The sequence below is a fragment of the Silurus meridionalis genome, chromosome 8, assembly GCF_014805685.1.
Source record: "Silurus meridionalis isolate SWU-2019-XX chromosome 8, ASM1480568v1, whole genome shotgun sequence".
NCBI classification, from domain to species: domain Eukaryota; kingdom Metazoa; phylum Chordata; class Actinopteri; order Siluriformes; family Siluridae; genus Silurus; species Silurus meridionalis.
In genome coordinates this window covers 2,165,382-2,187,857 of record NC_060891.1, presented here as the reverse complement: position 1 = coordinate 2,187,857, position 22,476 = coordinate 2,165,382, and the positions used below count along the sequence as shown (strand labels likewise).

Here is a 22,476-nt window from a genome sequence, read left to right as displayed (position 1 = left end):
ACGAACGATGAGAACAACGGTAAGAAAAAGCTAGCTTTGAAGTGTCGTGAGGGCAGAAATCCTGCACAGGAAACCGATTCAAGGCTTAAAAAAGGAACCACGGACGTTGGAGATGCCACGTGAGTTTGGCTTCGGATGTAAACAAAACCGAGAACGACATTCTAAACATGAACGAAGTTCGAAATCCTCGGCAAGTTCTCAGGAAAACGACCGATTCATAGATCCGTTCAGTACGACGAAGCATTTCCCACTACATTTATAGCAGGGCTGGTCTTCTCAGTCAACTTTGAAGTAAGGAATCGGAGGGTTCAATCACAGTTCTCTCGAACAAGCTGAAATATAGATACTGTCTGTTCCCGAAGTGCAATTAAACCAAAAACATCCTCAGCTTCCGCGTTCCTATTTGGGGGTATTAATGTCCTACATCCAGGGATCCTTGGATGATATCAATCCAGGAGCAAAGCAGGATTTATAATGTAGGTTAAAAAAAAAAAAAGGAAAAAATGATTGTCTGGCAAATACTTCAACAGCAAAAGCATTACAAAAAAGTAATAAATCAACAACAACAAAAAAAAAAAATTGTACACAATTTTCACTTATACCAAATGCAGCAAAAACATGTTTAGCATTCGCTCTGGAGCCCAGCAAAGCTGATATCAGTTCCAGCTTTAACTATACTGACTAATAAAAGTATGCTTTCTTGCATTGTCAGCTATTAGAAGAAAAAAAAGCCTGAAAAAAGACAAACGACTCTCAAACAGGGTAAAGACAGACGATTTTGTCCCTACTGTATTTGCAGCTGAATTAAGGAACAAAAATATTTTGCTCAAAATGTGTGCGTAATTTGTCGAGTTATACAACAATAGATAATAAAAGTGCAATTAAATGCATTGCTGTTTGAAGATTCATTTTGCATCTCAATAGATATCCTGCACACAAACCACTGGAGATTAAACTCCGCCTCTTGAAGATAGAGGGTGGAGTTTTAACCATTACATTTTAACTGTAAGAACGTCAATAAAATTTTCACAAAAAGCGATATTATGTTTGAAATTGTTAACAGTTTTTTTTTAATAATAATAATAATAATCTACAGCGTCGCTTTTCACCTGGTATGCAGTCGCAAACTCGTAGCTATAAGCTAGCCTCATTGCTCCAAGCACTAAACATGCTACATTTCAGGTAAAAGTAAACAATGAGGACATTTCTAATTTAGTAACAAAACATTTGGAACTAATAAAACCAAAGTCAAACGAAATCCCGAACGAGCAAAACTCCAGCTCTGTCCATCAGATCCACATGTCCGATGATGACGATCCATCACATCACATTCTCAGAGTCCTCCGATTTCCGAGTCTTTCGAAATGGGAGGAGCCACCTGCTTTAAATAAACCGAAAAAATCTAAGAAACCAGTGTATCACTGTTAAAAGGAAAAAAAACGTGATAGAATGACAGAACATCATCTGAAATCACATTTATATAAAAAAAAAAAGAAAAGAAGAAAAAGCGAAGTAACACAGACTGCTGTTTTAGTTTCGATTGCTTTTACTTTCTAAAACAAAAAAAAATAAATAAATCCGTTATGCGAAACCATGTCGAATTCGGCTATTCCTGGACTTCGGCCGTCTCCTCAGTTCTTTGCGAGCTCGACTCTGCTTTCTCTCCTCCGGTCTCCTTCCGTTTCTCTTTCTCCTTCTGCTTGCGTTCTCCATTGAGAAGCGGCATCTTCAGCTCTTCGTTCTCGTCTTCTTCCTCTAGCTGGCGCAGGACAATGGGCAGCTTGGCGTCGGAGTTTTCCAACAGCGCGATGTCGCTCTCCTCGTACACGGGCAAAGGAGCGCCCTCGTCCAGCTGCTTCTGGAAGTGCAGTCGCTTGGCGCGGCCACTGGCCTCGGCTCGCTCCAGGATCGTCTTCTCAGCCAGACGCAGCTTTATAGCCATGCGTGAGTGTGGGGAGAGGTCAGGTTTCTGCAGCATGGAGCTGTCTTCCTGCAACACACACACACACACACACACACACACACACACACACACACACACACACACACACACACACACACACACACGTCTTAAACCCTAAACTTCCCTTTTTCTTTCTCCTGATGTTGAACCTCCTCAAATCACAATAAGTAAATTATATCTAGTTTGACGAACATGATTAAGAGCTCAAGGCATAGAGTATCTTAGTATCAGATACTCCAACACTGGAGTCCAGGCTTTGATGCCTCAGCTGTTTTGGGCACAAGTGGACCCTACATGATACTAAACACTCGCTGTTGATGTACCTCTGATGTGGTTTTGTAGGTTTTGAGGAGCAGAGCAGCTCTCGTCTCCAGGAATGTCCACAGCTTGATCTCGTTCTCCCAGCTGACAGGGAACTCTGCGTTCCCCAGCGTGAAGATCTTGTTTATAGCGTGGTCACCCACCAGGTAGTCCCGAAGTTCATCTGAAATGAGACGCAGAGTGGGTTTAGGTTGTGGAATGAGATGTTACATATGATTATGTAGTGGCATGAAGGTTTGGTGTGTCAAAAATATTAAAAATAAAGTGTGTGCTTTAAAAAAAAAAAAAAAAAAAAAAGGAATTAACTTGAAGGTAAATAATATCACCTCAGCACAATAGGTTTATCCACAGGACTGACTAGAGGTCGACCGATTTTACAAATACCGAAAGCTATGTTGGATCGTACTTGCCGATAATCGGGCACTGATGGTTTAAAAACAACAACAAAAAACAGTACAGATTCATAAAAATAAATAAGAATATATTAATTATATTAATACATTTTGAGAAAAATAAAAGACATGCATTTAAGTTGAAACGAAAAGTAACAATCCAAATAAATAAAAACAGTTACATTAAAAATAATTTAATAACAATAAAAATAGACAATTCAAATAAACAGCATGCAGCATGATTCACCTCTAGAGGCCGCTCTTGCACTGTATAATGCAACCTGGAAAAACTATCGGTATGGATTTTTGCTAATCAACTATTGGTGCCAATTAATCGGGCAAAAGCGATAAATCGGTCGACCTCTACTCACAACCTCTTATTTCAGGATTTGTGACTGTCCTGATTGATTAGAGCCTAAATGACGCATGTTCAAGTGGAAGTCTCACGCCAGCACCCACGTTCCGTTCTTACCTTCCGTCATGCAGAAGACGCGGAGGAAGGCCAGGAGCTGGGCTGAAATGGGCGGTTCGCTGCAGTGCAGGGCGAAAACGCTCGATCTGCAGAGATAAAAGGATCAAAGGAAGTCTTCGGATTAAACCCTCATTAACTCTGGCGAGTTGAGGCCGAGTCCCGCGCCATCAATGTCACGTGACGACCGATTGATCCGAGGCGACCACAAACTCGATGCATTTTTAAAATCTTCAATAATTTAGCGATTAATTACTGAAGAGCATCAACGTCTCTCCCGTCATGTCCGATTAAAATAATCAAACGCCGGTTGGGAGAGAGAAAAAAAAAAAAAAGGTGAATCGCTTGTGCCGAATCAAAAGGTAATTTTGTACAGGCGACATTTTTTTTCACCGGATTGATCAATGTGACAATACACAGGCGGCCTGGGCGACGAGATTATAGTACAAATACATTACGCCGCTTTCTCTGCAGCACGGCGATTTGATTACTCCGTGCCCCGAGCTTCATACACAGCCAATCCAATAGGGAAAAGTTTAACCCCGAACGTGTCGCGCAAACGCGCAGAGCCACTACAAGCTTCTAAGATTCACTCCAATATTATCTAACACAGAACGACCGTTGTCAGTTTAATATCTGAACAGTGAGACGTTTCTTAATAGTAAAAACTTTTGTGTGTGTGTGTGTGTGTGTGTGTGTGTGTGTGTGTATCTCTGTGGCATTCCATTATAGGACAACATGCTCAAGTGCCAAGACAGTGCTGAGTTACTGTCATCACTCTCAGATGGATTATTTTCTATATATTTCTATATATAAAGTGTTTTTTTTCCCCCATCTATTAATCACAGCAATTTGCAGGTGTTTTTTTAGACATTCTACAGCATTCTAAAACTATAAATGGATCAATAAAAACAAATGTTCATATAGTAATTTACTCAAAAAAATGTTTGTTAGTGTGCTGTGCAGCGTCTGTGTGTTACTATAGAAACAGCACCATATTAATATAAACCTGGGTTTGAGTTACAGCTGCCGAATACGAATCAATGCGATCCAACCAATCAGAATAAGGAATTCAGCAGCACTTTGTTGTACTTACGAGTTAAACCTAAAAGCAGAACACAGTAGTGTAATATCAAAATCTAGAATATTTCTGACTCAGTCAAACTCCACCTAATGATCCACTGTAACTCCGTACTCACGCAGGGATTCCAGCGCGAGCCAGCACCTCGGCCTTCATAGCGTACAACCTCTCGCTCTTACTGACGCCCAGTTTGATCTTCACCCGGTCGTGTGCGTTCTCCTCGAAGAAGAAGCCGTTGTGGATGACAAACTCTGCGTTCGATCTTGTGCCGTAGAATATGTAGATCTGAAAAAAAAAATTATAATTCAGATTAGAGGTTGATCCGATGTGTATTTTACTGGTATCAATAGCTTGGTTGGATCGATTAATCAATTGATGGTTTTTAAATTGGATACTGGATACTTTGCTACAAAAAAAAAAAAAAAAAAAAAACAGTACTGAATCATGAAAATGTGCTAAATTAAATAAATATTGTATTTTATTATTATTTCCTAAATACTAATTAATTAGATTAATTATATAATTAATAATGCATAAACAATTAAAAAATATAACGCGCTCTCCGTGCGCATTCTCACAGCGTGTGGCATCACTGATTCGCCTCTAGAAGGCGCTCTCGTAATGACCAGCGGACCACAAGCCGGAAAAACTATCAGTTTGGATTTTTGCCGACAGCCGAAGGTTCCAGTAATCAACTACAGACAAAAGCGATTAATCGGTTCAACCTCTAATTCAGAGGTTTTACAACACAGGAGATGCAGAATTCTCAAATCTGATTGGTCAGAATGTTCCTCAAAAATAGTTGAGGGCGGCGCATTAATATTTAAGAAAAAAAAAGTTAATTTCTGATTATAAATTTGTGTGAGGAGATAAGTTAAGGTTTATAGAAGAAGTCTCCAGTGCCAGAAATAAAGCTGTAACTAATGTACCAAAGAAATAAAAAAGTCTGGTGAAAGAGAGACTATTTATGGCCACTATAACAGAATGGACGAGGACGTTGCACAACCATAAATGTAACTCTCACTGGATGAAAAGTTTGATGTTCTGTCATTCTGTAATACATTAAAATTGTTGACAGATTGCTGGCTGTGGAGGAAACAGCATGCGCCTAAAGGAAAAAGGTTTTCTGGTGCGTAGCTCACAGTCCAGAGTTTATGCAGTTTGTGATCCTTGCAGGATGAGACGGAAGATAAGTTTTAGTGTCAGGAATTTCGCTCGCATCATCCTGGTCCCGCATTTCCACACCCCGCTCACGTTTCATATATAAACACCCGGAACACTTATAGATAGTGAAAAGAGGAGGGACAGATAAAGCATATGAGAGAGAGAGAGAGAGAGAGAGAGAGAGAGAGAGAGAGAGAGAGAGAGAGAGAGAGAGAAGGAAAGCTCTGTGCTGATGTTAAATCAGGGATCAAACAGCTTGGCATGGAGAAACGCTCGTAGACACCCCTGTCTCCGTCCCACACGGTGTCCTGCGCAAACTCTTCCTCTCTCCCTCAGCTGCCTTCGCCAATCTTATCAAATAATTCACATTGGAGTTTGGGAGTCTGGGAGTCCACCTGGCCTGTCAGTGTTCACTCTGCGTATCCCCCCCTCTCCCCTTGTCTCTCCCTACTGCTGAAGCTCAACGCCTCGCCTGTGATATTACCCACGAGCCCCCGTAATGGCCGACGGCTGATAAGCGCGTCATGCGGCTTTAAGCAGTGTGAAGGAGAACGGGGAAAAAAAATTTCGCTACAGGCGAGGGCAAACTTTGCTTTTTGATCCAATCAGAAGGCGGAATATCGTTTGATGAGCCGTGGAGGATTTCACAGCGGCAACTGAGTCAGTTCTCACTCACCTGCTCGCTCTCTTTATAGTCGTGCAGAGCGACACACTCGCATCGGTCATCCTCCAGGTTGTAACCGGTCGTAATCTGAAAAAGGAAGCGAAACACCAGGAACAGTGTTTAAACAGAGTGCAAAAAGTTTACACTCTAATTTACAATCTAACTTTCTCATGATGATGATAAGAGATACTGTTAAGCCATTCCAACACACACACACACACACACACACACACACACACACTACAAGAAGGAAAGAAAATCATCACATTAAGATGCTTAAACATTTTTTAAAACATCACACCCCCTCCCCGAATTAAAGCGCACAAAAAGAAATAGGAATCAAATGATTAGAAAAATGAAATCAGAAAATTTAATAAAACTTAGCCAATTTGTCACAACTTCGCGATAAACAAGATTATTACTGAGGAAAATAAATGTTTTTTTATTAAACCTTAACCAGGGGAATTCTAAAAAGCCATTTCATTAAGCATCCTAATAACTTCCATTTTCAGCAATCTGAAACATGAAATTCAGCGTAGGGTTTTAAAAGCATTTAAACCCCCCCAAACACATCCCCCCCCTCATCCTCAACCCACCCACACACACACAAAGTCATATATTGCTCTGTGGCGTGAGGCTCTGAACGCAATCACAGCCAAATTACTCAAAGAGAAATAAAATATCCCCCGAGATCCTGGGACAATCAGCAGGAAAAAAGAAGCACATTACTTCAGAGCTTTTTCTTCAAAACATGTGTTGGCATGCACGTGTGTGCACGCCGTCTATGATCTTCACAACTCCCACATCATATACACATAATATCCACAGATACACCCTCGTACCCACAAACGCCACCATACTCGCACCCTCGTACCAACAAACGCCACCATACTCTCACCCTCGCACCAACAAACGCCACCATACTCACACCCTCGTACCAACAAACGCCACCATACTCACACCCTCGTACCAACAAAAGCCACCGTACTCTCACTCTCGTACCCACAAACGCCACCATACTCGCACCCTCAAACACACACCCCTACTCACACCCTCATACCCACACCCTCATACCCACACTCCCATACTTGCACCCCCACACCGACATCTCTATACTTACATGCGCATACCCACACCCTCATACTTAAACTCCCATACCCACATAACAGGTCAGGTCAAATGACTGAACACGCTCTCTCCCTAGCTCTACTCCACCTCTAGCATAGAGTGTACATGTGACTGAAAGAGAGGGAGAAAGAAAGACAGAGGAAGTGAGCATGAGTGTGTGTGTATGAGAGAGAGAGAGAGAGAGAGAGAGAGAGAGAGAGAGAGAGAGAGAGAGACAGAGACAGAGACAGAGACAGAGAGAGACTCACCAGGCCGTTGGTGTGATTACACATGTCCCAGAGTGGGATGAGAGCAAGCGTGACCCGACTGCCATCCTCCGTAGGGATCTGGTTCTGACGGGTCATCACAGACGATACGGCCCACCTACAGCACATACACATTATATATATACACATACATATATACACACACCAGACCCCACACACGTGTGTGTATATATACACACACATACACACACACACCTCATTACTATCTCGACTATATTTTATCAATCCTTTATTAATGCCAAACACACTCGCTTCATCTCTCTTTCTAAAATACATATACATACATATACACACACTGAAACACAAACACACACACACACACACAAAACCTCCTTTCATGCAGTTACATTTTGTCCCAAACAGAAAATATTATTCGTTCATTTGCATTCACGTATGTTTTGGATCATTTTCTTTAAAATCTAACGTCACCTCAGATCCTTCATCCATCCTTTCTATGGAGGTTTAAACTCATTTTCTGCCAAAATGTTATGAATGTTTCAAGACGCAGATAATGACAACGTTCACGATGATGGCGTACACAGTTGTAATGAGAGAGGGCTCTCGTCACTGTGTTGGTGTTAACGGTACAAGCAAATGTGAGCTAATGATCGAATTGAAGACTTCGGAGCTGGAACGCACCACAAGGCCCCCCAAAAAAAGTGTATCTACCCATTTAAACGTGAATTAACAATGGAAATAAAGCCCCGGACATATTTTAGAAAGACTGCATTTATACATGTTTATTCCTACTGTAGTGCCTGTGGGCAGCTGATTGAGGAAATCATTTCTTACAGGAAGTGCTTTTGTCACATGTACAACGTTCATTTTATAAGGTCCGGCAGTTCTCTTAGCTTTGGAACAGGCCGGATTTGAACTTTTTAATACAGGATATCTTTTACCTGCTTGATGTCCACAACATTTACATTTAAGGGGAAAGTGGTAGCTTAATGGTCAAGGCTCTGGGTTACCGATTCGACCCCCAGCTTCCTAACATCGCTGGGAGATGTGAAGGAAGAAATCCGCTGTGATGATGCACCTTTACATTATCTGCCAAATGCCATAACTCTTATCCAGAGCAATATGAGGTCAAGAGCCTTGCTCAGGACCCCGGGAGTGGCAGGTTGGCAACCTCTGGATTAACAACTCCCCACCTCCCCATAGAGAGCAATCCAACAGCGATGTATCATTCTTTTATAACTATATTACATTAGATTGGTTAATATTATTAAGGTAATGGATATTAAAAAAGACCTTGTACTTCTGATTGGAAGGTTGTGAGTTCAAATCCCTTAAGCAAAGCCCTTTGAGATAATAGTCGATTTGTATAAGAGTGTCTGCTTGTTTCTTTTTTTTTCCAATTACACATTTGTAGCATTTTCGCAATGTTTCTCTTTAAGCGTATTATCTTTAATGATCACAGGACACAGTGATTTCTACCGCAGCTCCATGACCCCCTGTACGCTGCCGGGTGCCGTAGGGTTTGGTCTTCACCTCTGCTGATAGTGATCTGGTTATAATAAGTGAAAATGAAAAAAAAAAATCTCCAAATCTCCATGGCTAGCGAAGACTGAATCATTAACTGTGACAAGATGCTATTTCATTTCTTTCACACGTTGCCCAGCGGGAGCAGAAGCTTGCATCATGCTTAACAATCCGAAGATAAAAAGGGACCGGTGATAAATTATTCCCTCACAGATAATTTGGTGCTAATGAAAGAACAATGAGAACAAACGCCTCGTTTTAAGAGGCCACATTCGTACCCTTACAACCACCGTGTACTTTATTCCCCCCCCCTTTCTTTTCTTCCCAACCCACCCCCACACACCCACTTTCTATCTCTCTCTCACACAGAGACACACACACACACACACACACACACACACACACACACACAAAGTAGAAAGGCTCAAATTTGGGACACAGTAGGACGAACCAACCTGTAGTCGTCAAAGGTGAAAGCATCCTTCAGGGGCAGTTTGCTGGCATTGGGATGAGTCTGGGGATCAAAGGTGATGAGCGGAAAGGACGATGGAGAGGAAAGAGAAGGAGAATAAGAAAGGATGAATTAGGCAGAGAGATATGGAAAGGGGCAGAAATAAAAAGAGAGAAAGAGAGAGAGAGAGAGAGAGAGAGAGAGAGAGAGAGAGAGGAGGAAACACACACACACACACACACACACACACACACACACACACACACAAATCAGTCAGTGGGATTTCATTATGTGGCTTCCTAAGACAACCTAACAAGAGCATAGAGGAGGAAGGAGCGTCCGGTGGTGGTACTCTGGGATCATCGTGGCATTAGACCCCCATACATCACTGTCAACTTAATTTGTTGTGCCCAGCAGCCATCATAAATCTGCTTCATCAATTTGGGTGACAGAGAGCCACCGGTGCCACAGAAATCTACATTTAAAGGAACAGACCCGCTCCCTCCAAGGGCTCATTTGCAGCGTGTGTCATGGACAAGAGGGAAGAAGGGGAAAAAAAAAAAAACTCGGATCTTATAGAGAGAAAAAAAATTTAGAGAAGAATGTAGAGGTCTAACTCTATAGCATAAAAGCCTCTGGAACATGCAAAACGAGTCATAAAAATAGACGGAGGGATGAATGTGGGAGAGATCTCCCCACCCAGGTGCTCCTGAGGCTGTGCGTGTGGCTCTTGTCCTGCTAAATGAAGCCCCATGCTGCACAAACCTCCGGGACACAAAAGCAATTCATCATCTCCGTTTGGGCACGAATATTCGTCAGCATTAATCAAATGATCAGTGCGTCACACGTCAAGTCGAAATGACCAAACAGGTACTTTTTTTTTTTTTTTTTTTCCTCCCTCGCAAAAAAGGTAGGCAGAAATAAAACATTTTGAGGCATGGTGTGGGAAAATGATCACTCGGAGGAGAAAATGGATTATTTTCCTAAAACAGGAAGTCACAATTTGATTTACTCTTTTTATACTACAGTAAAGTGCCAACAATTACACTTCTTGAAATGAACAATAATTCATGTCACGTCATTTTTTATGTCAATTTAATGTCGTGGAAAGTCCACGTGTTACAGTTTTATCTTAAAGTTACAAACTGCTCACACTGGAGACTCCTTCTAAAAAAGTCAAACCAGTCCATTAATGCGTGCGTGCGTGTGTGTGTGTGTGTGTGTGTGTGTGTGTGTGTGTGTATATACATGGCCATGGTTAGATTCACAAATCGCCATAAAAGTTATCGATGTGATGCATCAAAGTGTGCATCAGATACAAGTTGACATTTGTATCGTGATGAATCGTTTAACATATTTGCATTGACGAAAAACAAAAAATTATAACTACCGTATTTTTCGGACTATAAGAGGCTACTTTTTCCCACGTTTTGAACCACGTGGCTTAAACAACGAAGCGGCTAATTTTTGAATTTTTCCTGGGTTTTTCCCGGTTTCACAAACTTCAAGCCAAAAAACTGAACCCCATAACATTAGACCAATGAAATTTCTGAACGGAAACTTTAAAAAAACGCACCTCACCTGTGTTCTGAGCTGCACGGCTTCGGGAGAAAAACTTTTATCTTTTAAACGCAGGACGATGCCAAAATATAAACTCCCGAGAGAAATAGTTGTGAAAGGAAGGAGGAAGACAGTGAACAATGACTTTCTTGGTCGGCTACTGTTTAGATACAAACCGTTGTAGCGTGTTGAGTCTGGGTGAAGGGAGAGCTCGCTAACTCCAGTTGCAACAGAAATCATATAAGCACAGACAGGTTTCCAAAACTCTTGCTTTTTTTTTATTATTCTTGGCAACAGCGTTACGGGTTAGTCAAAGAAACTTAATAAGGACATATTCCTCGGCCTTGCACGCATGCAGTAATACAGGAAAAATGCGGCAGAGGCTATTCCCAAAATGCCGCTCTGCTCTTAAAGGAGCCACAACATATTTCACCCATGTAACAGACACTGTCGTTAAAGCCTGTGTAAAGTTCATTAGTTTCAATGTAGGCACCTGCGGCTTATTTATGTTTAAAATAAAAATCTTTGTCAAAAGATTATATATGGGTGCGCTTTATAGTCCGGAAATTACGGTAGTTATTATTATTGCTGCTGCTGCTGCTGCTTGCAGGTTGTAACTATAGAATTGATTATATGTTCTTAAAGAAGCATCTGCCTAAACCTTCGATAACATTAGATACCAGGATTTGTGGTATAAGTTCGCATCACTGTATAGACAACTGATACGATGCAATATTTTGTCTGAAAAAAGAAAAATAAATCTCTGAACTTGAGCACTAATGAGACCAAAAGACATGTAAAGTGAACAATCGGAGGTGCCACCAAACACTGGTCCATCTAAACCTCTCAATCAGTTTGTTCCCTCAGTATGTCTCCTGTACGATTATCTGTCCCTCTGTTGCACCGATTTGCAGCTAAACACGATCTAAATTACTTGTTGGATCCGAAAACCAGAGCAAAACAGATTTATAGTCAATCCGTTGTGATGGTGATTTAGCGGCGAAATGCAAGGGTTGTGACGCGACCCAGAATACGCTGCTCTCCGTGGATCTACAGCCGTGTGCGTTTTTTTGTTCTGTGATGAGTAGCGTTATATAGCACTGACAAATCTGTACCGGGGTCTCATTTACAGCAGTATACCTCCCACCACTAGAGGATACACTCGCACACTTATACTCACACACACACACACACACACACACACACACACATCAAGCAGTATAATTAGATCGGCTAGAACGGAGTAGAAAAAGCATGAAATGAAACCACTCAGAGGTGGTAGCTAACTTTTGCCTTGCATGTCTCATCCCATTAATCAATTTCACTGACACTAATTGAGCCCTGTACTGCCACTTGCTGGCTTGCTCCACACACACACAGAAAGAGAGTGTGTGAAGTAAGCAGGCCTAGTGTTGATGCTGAATCAGGCGTATCGGACAGAGCTGAGCCGTGGAATCTCCCTGCTCCTCAATTCCTCATGCCAGCTCCTGCTTTACACACTCTTGGTTTAATCACTGAGAAGCAAAACACTTGAATGTGGAGGAAAGGTCAACAAGTCAGCCTTAAACATACACTCTTTCTCTCACACACACACAGAAAAAGAAAGAAAGAAAGAGAATCGGTCACTTCAACACACTAACTCTAATCCCTTCTCTGATTTTCTCCTTCAAAGTCCGTGCTGAAGGACTGGACCAGCTTTGACGTGACGTCTCCAAGAGTTTGATAGACAACCATTAAAAGATAAGAAGCCGGAGAATGCGAGAGGGCGAAGGGTTTGAAGTCGCCACTGCATCGTCTGAGCTTTACGTTACAAAAAATAAATAAATACCGTCTATAAATAACCTCTATCGGCTAAATAGAGCGTTTTAGGAGATATGAAGGAGGAAATGGCGCAAATCTCAGAGGACCTTCCTTCATCTTAAAGGCCGGCCGGACCGAGCGCAGGGGACCCTCTCGGTGGAGCGGGAACAGGTTAAACGGGCAATAATGGCATCCTTGGCCCTCTGAGAGCAGAGAGTTCGGAGTGAGCCGCAACACCTGGGCATGTTAATAGACTCGATTACGAATATAATTAGCTGGAAGGAGAGGTGGAAGCTCGGGGGGAAAACGCTGATGATGCTTACGCCGGACGCTGAGATGAAGCAGTGCAATGGCCGTTTTTGTAAACTTTATTAACCGAAAGGAGGCTTTGGAAAAACAGAGCATGAGATGAATGCAAAATGGAGAAGAGGGAATGCTGCAGTAGCGAAGGGGATGAGAGTGTAGTTTTGAGAGAAAGAGAGAGAGAGAGAGAGAGAGAGAGAGAGAGAGATGCCTTCTGCGGCTCAAGCTCTTGATGCATTAGCATTACCAGAGAGGGGTAATTCATCATACAGCTGAACCCACACTGGCACCACGTGGGGAAGCAGAGGATGGGAGGGGGCAGCGTCCCGTAAATCAATTAAAAAACAAAAAGCTCTCACGCCGAGCTCCGGCTTTCTTTAACGAGCCGACGGGAAACAAAGCTAATTGGTCGCCGGCCTGCAGGAGGGCTCTGGGTCCTCCGAGCTTTGAGGCCTTCTGTGTTCCAGACCAAACGGCATTGCGTGAACATTTCGCAGCTATTGATTTTATTTCCCGCCTTTGCTTTTATCAGCTCCATCACCTGATGACCCTGATTCTTATGGTTTCCTCTTTTAATTAAACGTTAAAAAAAATATCCTGATAGCAAAATGGTGGACAGTCTATCCTGTAAAAAAAAAAATTGGTTTGTGTTGCTCTTCCATACGAGGAAGGTCGGGCGAGATACGGGGAAGGGGAGCGCGGAGCGTACCGCAGGGACACTGTTCATTTCTCATCAACGGCGGCAGATGCAGCACACCAAGGTTACTTTGCATTCGCTGCATAGCGGGGTCACCTTATGAGGTCCTCCTCCCCCACACACACACGGCCCTGGCGAGGACATCATCGGTCCCCTGCTGACAGGAAAAGCACTGCGATACGCATCAGAGGGCCCTGACAATGGCCTCTCCCTCTTGACATAGGGAAGGAAAATGCATATAAAATATGCATATGCATATATATTTAAAATAAGTCACCCAATTGCAGCCTAGACTTGGCCTGCATGACCTGGTGATAGGAGAGGAGGAAGAAGGAATACACACTGGAGCATGAGGCATGAGGCCAGGATATATAGGACTGGATGGGGGATGAAGGAGAGGGGAGGAGGGATGAAAGAAGGGAGGTACGAGTCAGTCTCTTTCTCAACATGTGAGGAAGGTACAATCAGGTCAATTCGATACAAAGCCGATGCGACAAGCTAATTTTCCAGCCCGGTCATCTGCGGCTGCCTCCGAAGAGAGCCTGACATTGACGACAGTCATTACGGTGACATCGGCTCGCAACCCGAGGAGCCGAGAGGAGAGGAGAGGAGAGGAGAAGAGTAAGAGAAAGAGGAGGAGGAGTGGTGGACAGGACAAGGGCCACGGTGACAATGTCCAATCTTTTGAATATAATTCCGACTAGACCTTCAGCCAAGCAAAGAAACAAGTCATCCTTGGAAACTCCTCTACTACACACTACTTCTACTACTATCTAATCACAATGTCTCAGGGAAAGAAATACCTGAGACATTAATATGCATCAATATTGATTTTATGAGATATATCAATTTAATATCGTCATATCAGCAAGAAACATGCGACGATTAATTTCTCCGAGGAGGTTTTGAGCCTCTACGTCCTCGACGGCGATTTCCACGAAAATGAAAAAAAGTCGTTTCCGCTTCAAACCTTCTCGCACTTCATTCCAGACATCTTCAGACCCGTTGTTAACCCTCTACTGCCACCTAATGCGCAGAGATCTATACACGTACAACAGCAGCACTGTACCCACGTATTATACATGCACTCCATAAAAATTACAAAATAATTAAATAAATCGCATCCCTGATGAATCAAATAAAAGAGATAAAAAAAATAAAAAAAATTAAAAGTCTTAATTACATCCCTGATGCATCAATGTATCCGAAATGGCACAAATTTGTCAGATTAAGATGAGATTAAAGCGGAGAAAAACAATAAAACTCCGTCTAATTACTCAACACCCCCAAACACACACACACACACACACACACACACACACACACACACACACACACACACACGTCTGCTCAGCCAAACACTGGAAAGCATTTAATAAAAGCCAAAAAAACGTCAATCGACTCCGAGACACCGATGTGACAAACACATTAACTATTCCCTATGAATATTTGATGCCTTATCTTGACAATAATGTGAAATATTACCTTTTTTCTAATTGACAGTCATCTAATGAAAGAGGCAAGAAAAAGCACCGGCAAGATGTTTCAAGCCAAATTCAGAGGAACAGAGGGGATTATTGCTTCTTTAATAGCCGGGGAAGAGAAACGTAAACGGATGTAATGTTTATTGTTCTGAGCTTAAATTAAATCGACGTTAAAACAAGAAACAGAAAATAAAATATTACATATATTTGTGTTTACAAATTGCAGTCTGGTATAATAACACACTATCAATTAATATCACTGAGGGATGGATGAAGGGGGGTTTCGTTTGTTTAGGAAAGATGTGTACATGGTTATTATCTGTAATCATTTTATTAAGATTTTTAGAATCGTTTCGTAAACATGGCGTTACAGGAAAGCAGATGCGGCGCAGTAAAGTAACAGAAAAAGTACTAATTTCTTGCTTTTAAATAGACTTAAGTATCAGAAAGAAATTTACTGCTCTATAAGAACTACGCTATATGACCAGAAGTTTGTGGACACCCGACCATAAGATTGTAATGTGCTCCTTTTTGAACATTCCCACATGTTCTTGTGGAGATTTGTGCTACAAGGGTGTTAGTAAAGGCAGGTGCTGATGGAGCTAGGGTGAGGATGTTCCTGGGGTGCAGTCAGCGTTCACATTCCTCCCAAAGATTCTTAATAGTGTTTGAGATGTATAGCAGGAGATCTTCCAATCCAGCCCATGTAAACCAGATCTTCATTGATCTGGCTTTGTGCACAGGGACAGGGGCTGGAAGGGGTTTGGGTCTCCTAGTTCAGGTGATACGTCTTTTCTATACAATTGTGTGCCTCCATCTTTGTGCTAACAGTTTGGAGGAAAAACCACATATGGCTGGAAGAGTCACGCGTCCCAATACTTTTGACCTAACAGTATCGTTTAATAATGTTTCACATTTTAAAAATATAAAAGGCATCGTGATTTATTGGAAAAGCCTTTTGCAATGTTATATCGTCATATCTCCCAGCCCTAAAACAAACAGCAAAGAGTGCGAACGCTTTATTTATGTTTCCCAGGTTTCAGGCTGCCGGCAAACAGATTAATGTGCCATGAACAGCATTATTACAGGGTGAGATAATGACAAAAAAATATGTTTGTATTCATTAATGCATGCATAATTAGATCAGATGTGCAGGATCGGGATGTACGTATGCAGAAGCTAAATCCTTTAGACTGATTTACTCAACTGGTCTCAAAATAATAATAATAATAATAATAATAATAATAATAATAATAATTGAAAATAATTAATAATTGGCTTACATCTATCAGCACATCTACAAAAACATTTCTGTATCAACTCGATTGCAGTAAATGAATCAGATTAGAATCGGGTTTTTTTCTTTTAAATCACAATAAAACATTATTTCCATCCTTATTTTTTCTCTTTAAAAAAAAAAAAAAAAAACACGGTCCAGGAAAATACAGGACTTTCCTTATAACCATCAATAAAGTAATTTAATTCAATTGTAATTTCAAGATTAGCGTAAAATACATTCTAAAAACTATAATTTTTCTTCTTATATTCAATCATTATTGTAGATTTGATCATTAAATGCTTTTAAAACTGATGACTGTGCACTAGAATTTAGATTAGGGTTGAAATGTCGCCCTCTGGTGGACTCGGGCTGCTGTTACACATGAGTTTTTAAGAGTGTGAAATTTGAGTGCAAGTCAAAATTATAAAGTTGCTTTAGTTCCTGGTAGCACTTCTGCTTATTAGCACTTATAAGAAAAAAATTCTTGAAATTAAACATAACTACAATTTAAAATCCTTAACCTGCACAAGAAAATGTCCTAAAAGAAATATTTTAATTTCATTTGTTTAAAAAAAAAAAAAAATGTCTCAAGTGCCAGTGTTTTGTACCAGTAACTTTCATTAGTTTGATTTTGAAAGAAAGACAAAAAAAAAGTACTGAGTACATGAAAATTATATTTATCTTGTTCAACATGTATTGTAGCTATAAATGGATAAAAAGTACTTGGCATTTTTTTTTCTTTCCAAACGAATAAAAAATTGTAATTGTTGGCAGATTTCTGTGGTATAAGAGAAAATTAAATACCCTCCAGAAAAATAATTTGGTGGAAAAAGACTCACGTGGATGACTTTGTAGAAGTAGGCGTACTGCCGCGCCGTGTTCTTGTACTGGCTCAGGACGTCCTGAATGGCCTGGGTGGCCAGCAGGTGGTGCACTTCGTCCTCTTCGAAGTATAAAGGCGTATCGTAGTGAGAGGGCAGGGTTTTGATGTAGGGCAGCCAGGGTGACTCCGGGGTCGCTCTCTCACAGAGCAGGTGTAGAGCCAGAGTCACGTTCCCCATGGCCTGCAGGATCCGGTCCTGAGCGTACAGAGGGCCTAAGGGGAATCCAAATACCAAATGTATTCACTGATAGAGAACGTCACTCTGAATAAAGGCGTCTGCCGAATGCTATAAATGTTTGTGGTACAGGACGAGTTAATGGTATTAAGAGCGTGTGTATTTTAATGTAAAAAAAAAAGCATAACATTTGCCCAAAGGAGTCTCATGTGTTAGCAGGATTTTTCTAGCCATGTGTTGTTTTTACCTAAACCACAAAGTTGGAGGCCCACTGTTGGAGCAGAAGCATGAAATGTTTTTCCCTTCACTTAAACTAGGAGACCCAAACCTGTTCCAGTATAGCACAAAGTGCACAACGCCAGCTCCATGAACACATGCTTTTACATGGGTTGGAGTGGAAGATCTGCTGCTATAGAGCTCCAACCCTATTGGAGAGCTTTGGGATAAACTGGAACCATGACATTGTGACCATAAGACTCTTATGAACATACCGTTCCACACTTCATTTTAGAATTCCATTCTAGGAAAATGCACCACTAAATTTCTCCATTTCCACAGTAGTGTCTTAATTAATTCCACACCAGACGTTAAAACAACTTTAAAAATAAATAAGAATAGAAAGGTAGTTCCTGGCCTAGAGACGAGAGAAAAACTCCACCCTGAAACATCTTTAAATCCCCTAATATTCTAATATTTGTGACGTCATTAACCGTGGCGTTATCTTTATTCCTGCTAGAAGCTGTTGAGAGGCTTTTTGGTGTTTTGTTTTGCGCTGATGTTTTTGTCAGAAATATTTCAATGACGCAAATATGACAGACGCGTGAAAAGGAGAAAAGGAGAGCTCGGGTCGCACGTCAGATTTACCTAGAACTGAATTTTTAGCCGATTCCACGGTCATCAACATCTTCCGGGGAACCCAGAGGAACAGCTCTTCAGCCTGAAGGAGGAAAAAAGCAATCAGGATTAGATTAGGTGGGTGTGTGTGTGTGTGTGTGTGTGTGTGTGTGTGTGTGTGTGTGTGAGAGGCTGAATTTGTGCGTTGAGGCAAATGTTTAAAAATCCACACTGCATGGTCAAATGTATTGGGACACTTTGCTTTTCCCGCCAGAGGACTGTTACCGCGCAGTGTGAGGCACGCAAATGTAAAGGATGTAGCATAAAATTCTCCGTTCACTTAAACTAGGAGACTTAAATCGGTTCCAGCATGACCACTCCCCTGTGCACAAAACCAGCTCCATGAAGATCTGCTTCACATGGGCTCAATTCAAGTTTATTTCTATAGCACTTTTCACAATAGACATTGTCTAAAAGCAGCTTCACAGAATGTCAAAATTATAGAACAAAATTCATGAACGTGTATTTATCCACGATGAGCAAACCTGGGGCGACTGTGGCATGAAAAAATACTCTCAAATTGTATGAGGAAGAACCTAAAAAGGAGCCGGACTTAACCTCTCTGGTACATCTCTCAGTGGCTCAGGATACTCGCAAGGTTGGAGTCTTCATTTCGAAGGTCCGAAGTCTTCATGAGGTGGGACACAACTGGTGCTGGTGCCACCTCTAGATGCCTTGGGATCTAGCATCTTCTTTTTGAAGGGTTAGAGTGGAAGATCTTAAATGGCCTGCTGTAGAGCTCTGATCTTAACGTTATTGAACACCTATGAGATGGATGTAAACACTGACTGCACCTCAGGTCTCCTCACCTCACCTCACCTCACCTCACCACACCTACCTGACTTTATTAACACACTTGTATATGAATGAGCACAAATCTCCACAAGCGAAATCTCACATTTTCTCAGAAGAGTGGAGGTTATTATAACAGCAAATGGAGACAAAAAGTGGAATGAGATGCTCATAAAAGCGCATAATCTAATGATCACATGTCCACAAAACCTTTTCCTACAGTGTACTTATAAATTACTTATGTAATCTTGTAATTATCACATTTTCATGAGATTCTCGAAGAGAGAGATCACACACCTTGATGTCTCTGGTGGCTCTGAGGCCGTATCCTTCATCCCCAAAGCTTGAGATCTCGAAGCCCTCACAGGATGCTCCACATTCAGCTGCCCAGGCCATGAGCTCGAGGAAATAATCCTCCCTACTGACTTCAAACACCACAGACATTCCTGCATGAAAGAAATGAGACACATCCATCTATCTTCATACGGACACTTCATAGTGAGAATATACCAGGAACACGCTTTTTCGAAAAATGAAGAAAAAAAAATATTAATAACCTTTTTGTTTTTTGCGGATTTTTTCCACCAGTGTGCGAATCTGGACATACTCTTCCCACTCCTTTCCTGGAGACGGAGCTGCACCACTGCATTCTAGGAAACAAATAAAAGGGCATCAAATATAAACTAAAGATATATGTGCACTGATAAAAAAAAATAAAAAATTGTACCCAGGTTTACTCACTCTGTAGGAGCTCAGAGATCAGGTTCATCATCTCTTTGGGGGACACCGAGGCTGTCCCAGTCGTCCCTGATTTCTGAGTCTTTACTCGACTCTTTTTGCCCATCGTCTGTTTCGTTTTTCAAGGGAAGATTCCTGAGTGACAAACACAGCAAGACAAAACCATGTGAAAGTGTAAAATGAGACTGACCACTAGAGGGCGCGTGTTTACTGATGCACTAAAATGTTTCTAAGGCCATATTGAAATTCCTGCTCCTCAAACAGGGGTACGGTTTCCTGATTCCTGTGTTAGGCAAGTGACCAATTCTAAATGGCCGCTCTCTGTTCCAGAAGAAAAATAGAAAAGCAAATTCTGTGCTGGACAGATTTAATCCCCTGCTGGCAGTGATCTTCTACTTTTTGGGCTGCTCACGTTAGGGGTCGCCACAGCGGATCATCCGTCACATTGTTGCTCTGTCTTCTACATCTGCCTCTTTTAAAGCAACCAGCAGCATGTCTTCCCTCATCACAATAATAAACCTTCTCCTTGGAGGTTCCTCCTGCCCCCTGCCTGCACTCTTCTAACACTTCTCTAACACTCTCCACTACTGTGCACAGGTGACCCCAGGTTTCAGTGAGCATGGTTACAATTATAATAAAAATACTGATAAAAATACTCCTCTGATGCAAACACAGGTCCTGCTATGTGTTGCCTTTTAAGTTAAAAGGGGGCGGGGCTTATTTTGAAAGCATTTATGTCTCTACAACAATGACCTTTTATATCTTCAAATAGATATTTACAGGATATGATCACCTCAGAGGAACAGAGCTTCAGTAACAACACATAAACTGAATAGATGGATGGAAAAAAAACCTAAGAGAAACCTAAGACAAAGTATTTTCTCTGTGTGTGTGTGTGTGTGTGTGTGTGTGTGTGTGTAAGAGAGAGAGCTCCCTATCCATCTTCCCTATCATCATCCTCACCATGCTCCTCGTCATACTTTCAATCATCTTTAACATCAACATCATTACCATCATCCTCCTCCTCCCCATTGTCCTTCTCTTCATCATCCTCCTCCTCCTCATCTTCCCTATTATCCATCACCATCCTCCTCATCCTCCCCATATTCTTCCTCATCTTTATCACCCTAATGAAGATCAGGATCCTCATCCATAATATTCATGTCCCACACTATTATCCCTAGAATCACAATCATCCTCATCATCATCCTCATGCTCCCCAATCATCACCCTCATCCTCCCCAATCATCACCCTCATCCTCCCCAATCATCACCCTCATCCTCCCCAATCATCATCCTCATCCTCCCCAATCATCATCCTCATCCTCCCCAATCATCATCCTCCCCATCATCATCCTCATCCTCCCCATCATCATCCTCATCCTCCCCAATCATCATCCTCATCCTCCCCAATCATCATCCTCATCCTCCAGAATCATCATCCTCATCCTCCCCATCATCATCCTCATCCTCCCCATCATCATCCTCATCCTCCCCAATCATCATCCTCATCCTCCCCAATCATCACCCTCATCCTCCCCAATCATCACCCTCATCCTCCCCAATCATCATCCTTATCAAAACTAAATGAACACTTAGGACTTTGATTCAGAAGCTTCCACTTACAATCCTGTTCATCACATGAGCTTTAACAGAGACGCAGAAGTTTCTGCAAACACGTAGGATAATTTTTTTTTCTCATTACATCAAGAACACTGTAACTGAACAATATAAAGTGGGAGTTGGAGCCTTAAAATAGCTCCGAGGCTTGAAAAAGGTGCAGCTGTGGCTTCTTCTCCATTCCTACACCACCACACCACCACACCACTCACAGGCCCACAGCCATGAGCCACACACTACTGCTGCATATACACCTTGAACACACACACACACACACACACACACAGAGTTATTCTACCTCTCTATTTACTGCAGGTCAATTTCCGGCCCTGAAAACCCCCCAAACCAAACCTGCTGTCTTGCTACAGCCCCTTTAACCCCATACAGCTCCAGGCTCCTGGTGTAATGCAGCATGATATTTCTGCTCCTGTCATCAACAAAGCGACTGATTCTGAGTATTAAAAAATCCCGATCTTCCACACAAATATGTTAGAAACATATAACTACCTTCTGATATGAATGCAAGAAGCTCCTTCTGTCAATCTTCTCCCACTCACCAGCAGGGCGCAACCAAACCCTGAAGCTAACTCTGGACGCTAAGACTTATCCTAAAATCCGATTGGCTCATCAAGTTCATTTGCCCCGCCTTCAACCGAGAAAACACGGATTCTGATTGGCTGTTGCAAAAGAAACGTTTGGATCTTACTCGGATGCGTTTGATTTTTCACATCGATTTTAAAATGTAATATTATTTTCGGCTTTTTCGTTCGTTTTTGTAGATTTTTATACATTCTATTATTTTTTGTTCGATTTTATTTCTCGTGTCGTATTTACAACGTTAGCTTCCGACAGGAAAAAGGGCTGGTGGTG

At 41.7% G+C, this 22,476-nt stretch overlaps 1 protein-coding gene across 1 annotated transcript; it reads right to left on the bottom strand.

Moving 5' to 3' along the window:
* Positions 1-758: 758 nt before the first annotated feature.
* Positions 759-22,199, bottom strand: setd3 (SET domain containing 3, actin histidine methyltransferase). Its single transcript, XM_046855358.1, has 13 exons — positions 22,114-22,199; positions 19,990-20,121; positions 19,806-19,898; positions 19,546-19,694; positions 18,427-18,499; positions 17,344-17,600; positions 9,386-9,444; positions 7,431-7,545; positions 6,067-6,141; positions 4,345-4,511; positions 3,149-3,234; positions 2,287-2,447; positions 759-1,990 (listed from the first exon to the last, which is right to left on the bottom strand). The coding sequence occupies exons 2-13, from the start codon at positions 20,090-20,092 to the stop codon at positions 1,607-1,609; spliced, it is 1,722 nt and encodes a 573-aa protein (XP_046711314.1). The 5' UTR covers positions 20,093-20,121; positions 22,114-22,199; the 3' UTR covers positions 759-1,606.
* Between the last annotated feature and the right edge of the window lie 277 nt (positions 22,200-22,476).

Excerpts from the sequence above, each read along its gene's own strand:
- setd3 (XM_046855358.1), bottom strand. The coding sequence starts at position 20,092 with ATGGGCAAAAAGAGTCGAGTAAAGACTCAGAAATCAGGGACGACTGGG. Across the intron at positions 17,601-18,426 it reads GGCTAAAAATTCAGTTCTAG|GCCCTCTGTACGCTCAGGAC; the intron begins GTAAATCTGACG and ends GATTCCCCTTAG. Across the intron at positions 4,512-6,066 it reads ACTATAAAGAGAGCGAGCAG|ATCTACATATTCTACGGCAC; the intron begins GTGAGTGAGAAC and ends TTTTTTTTTCAG.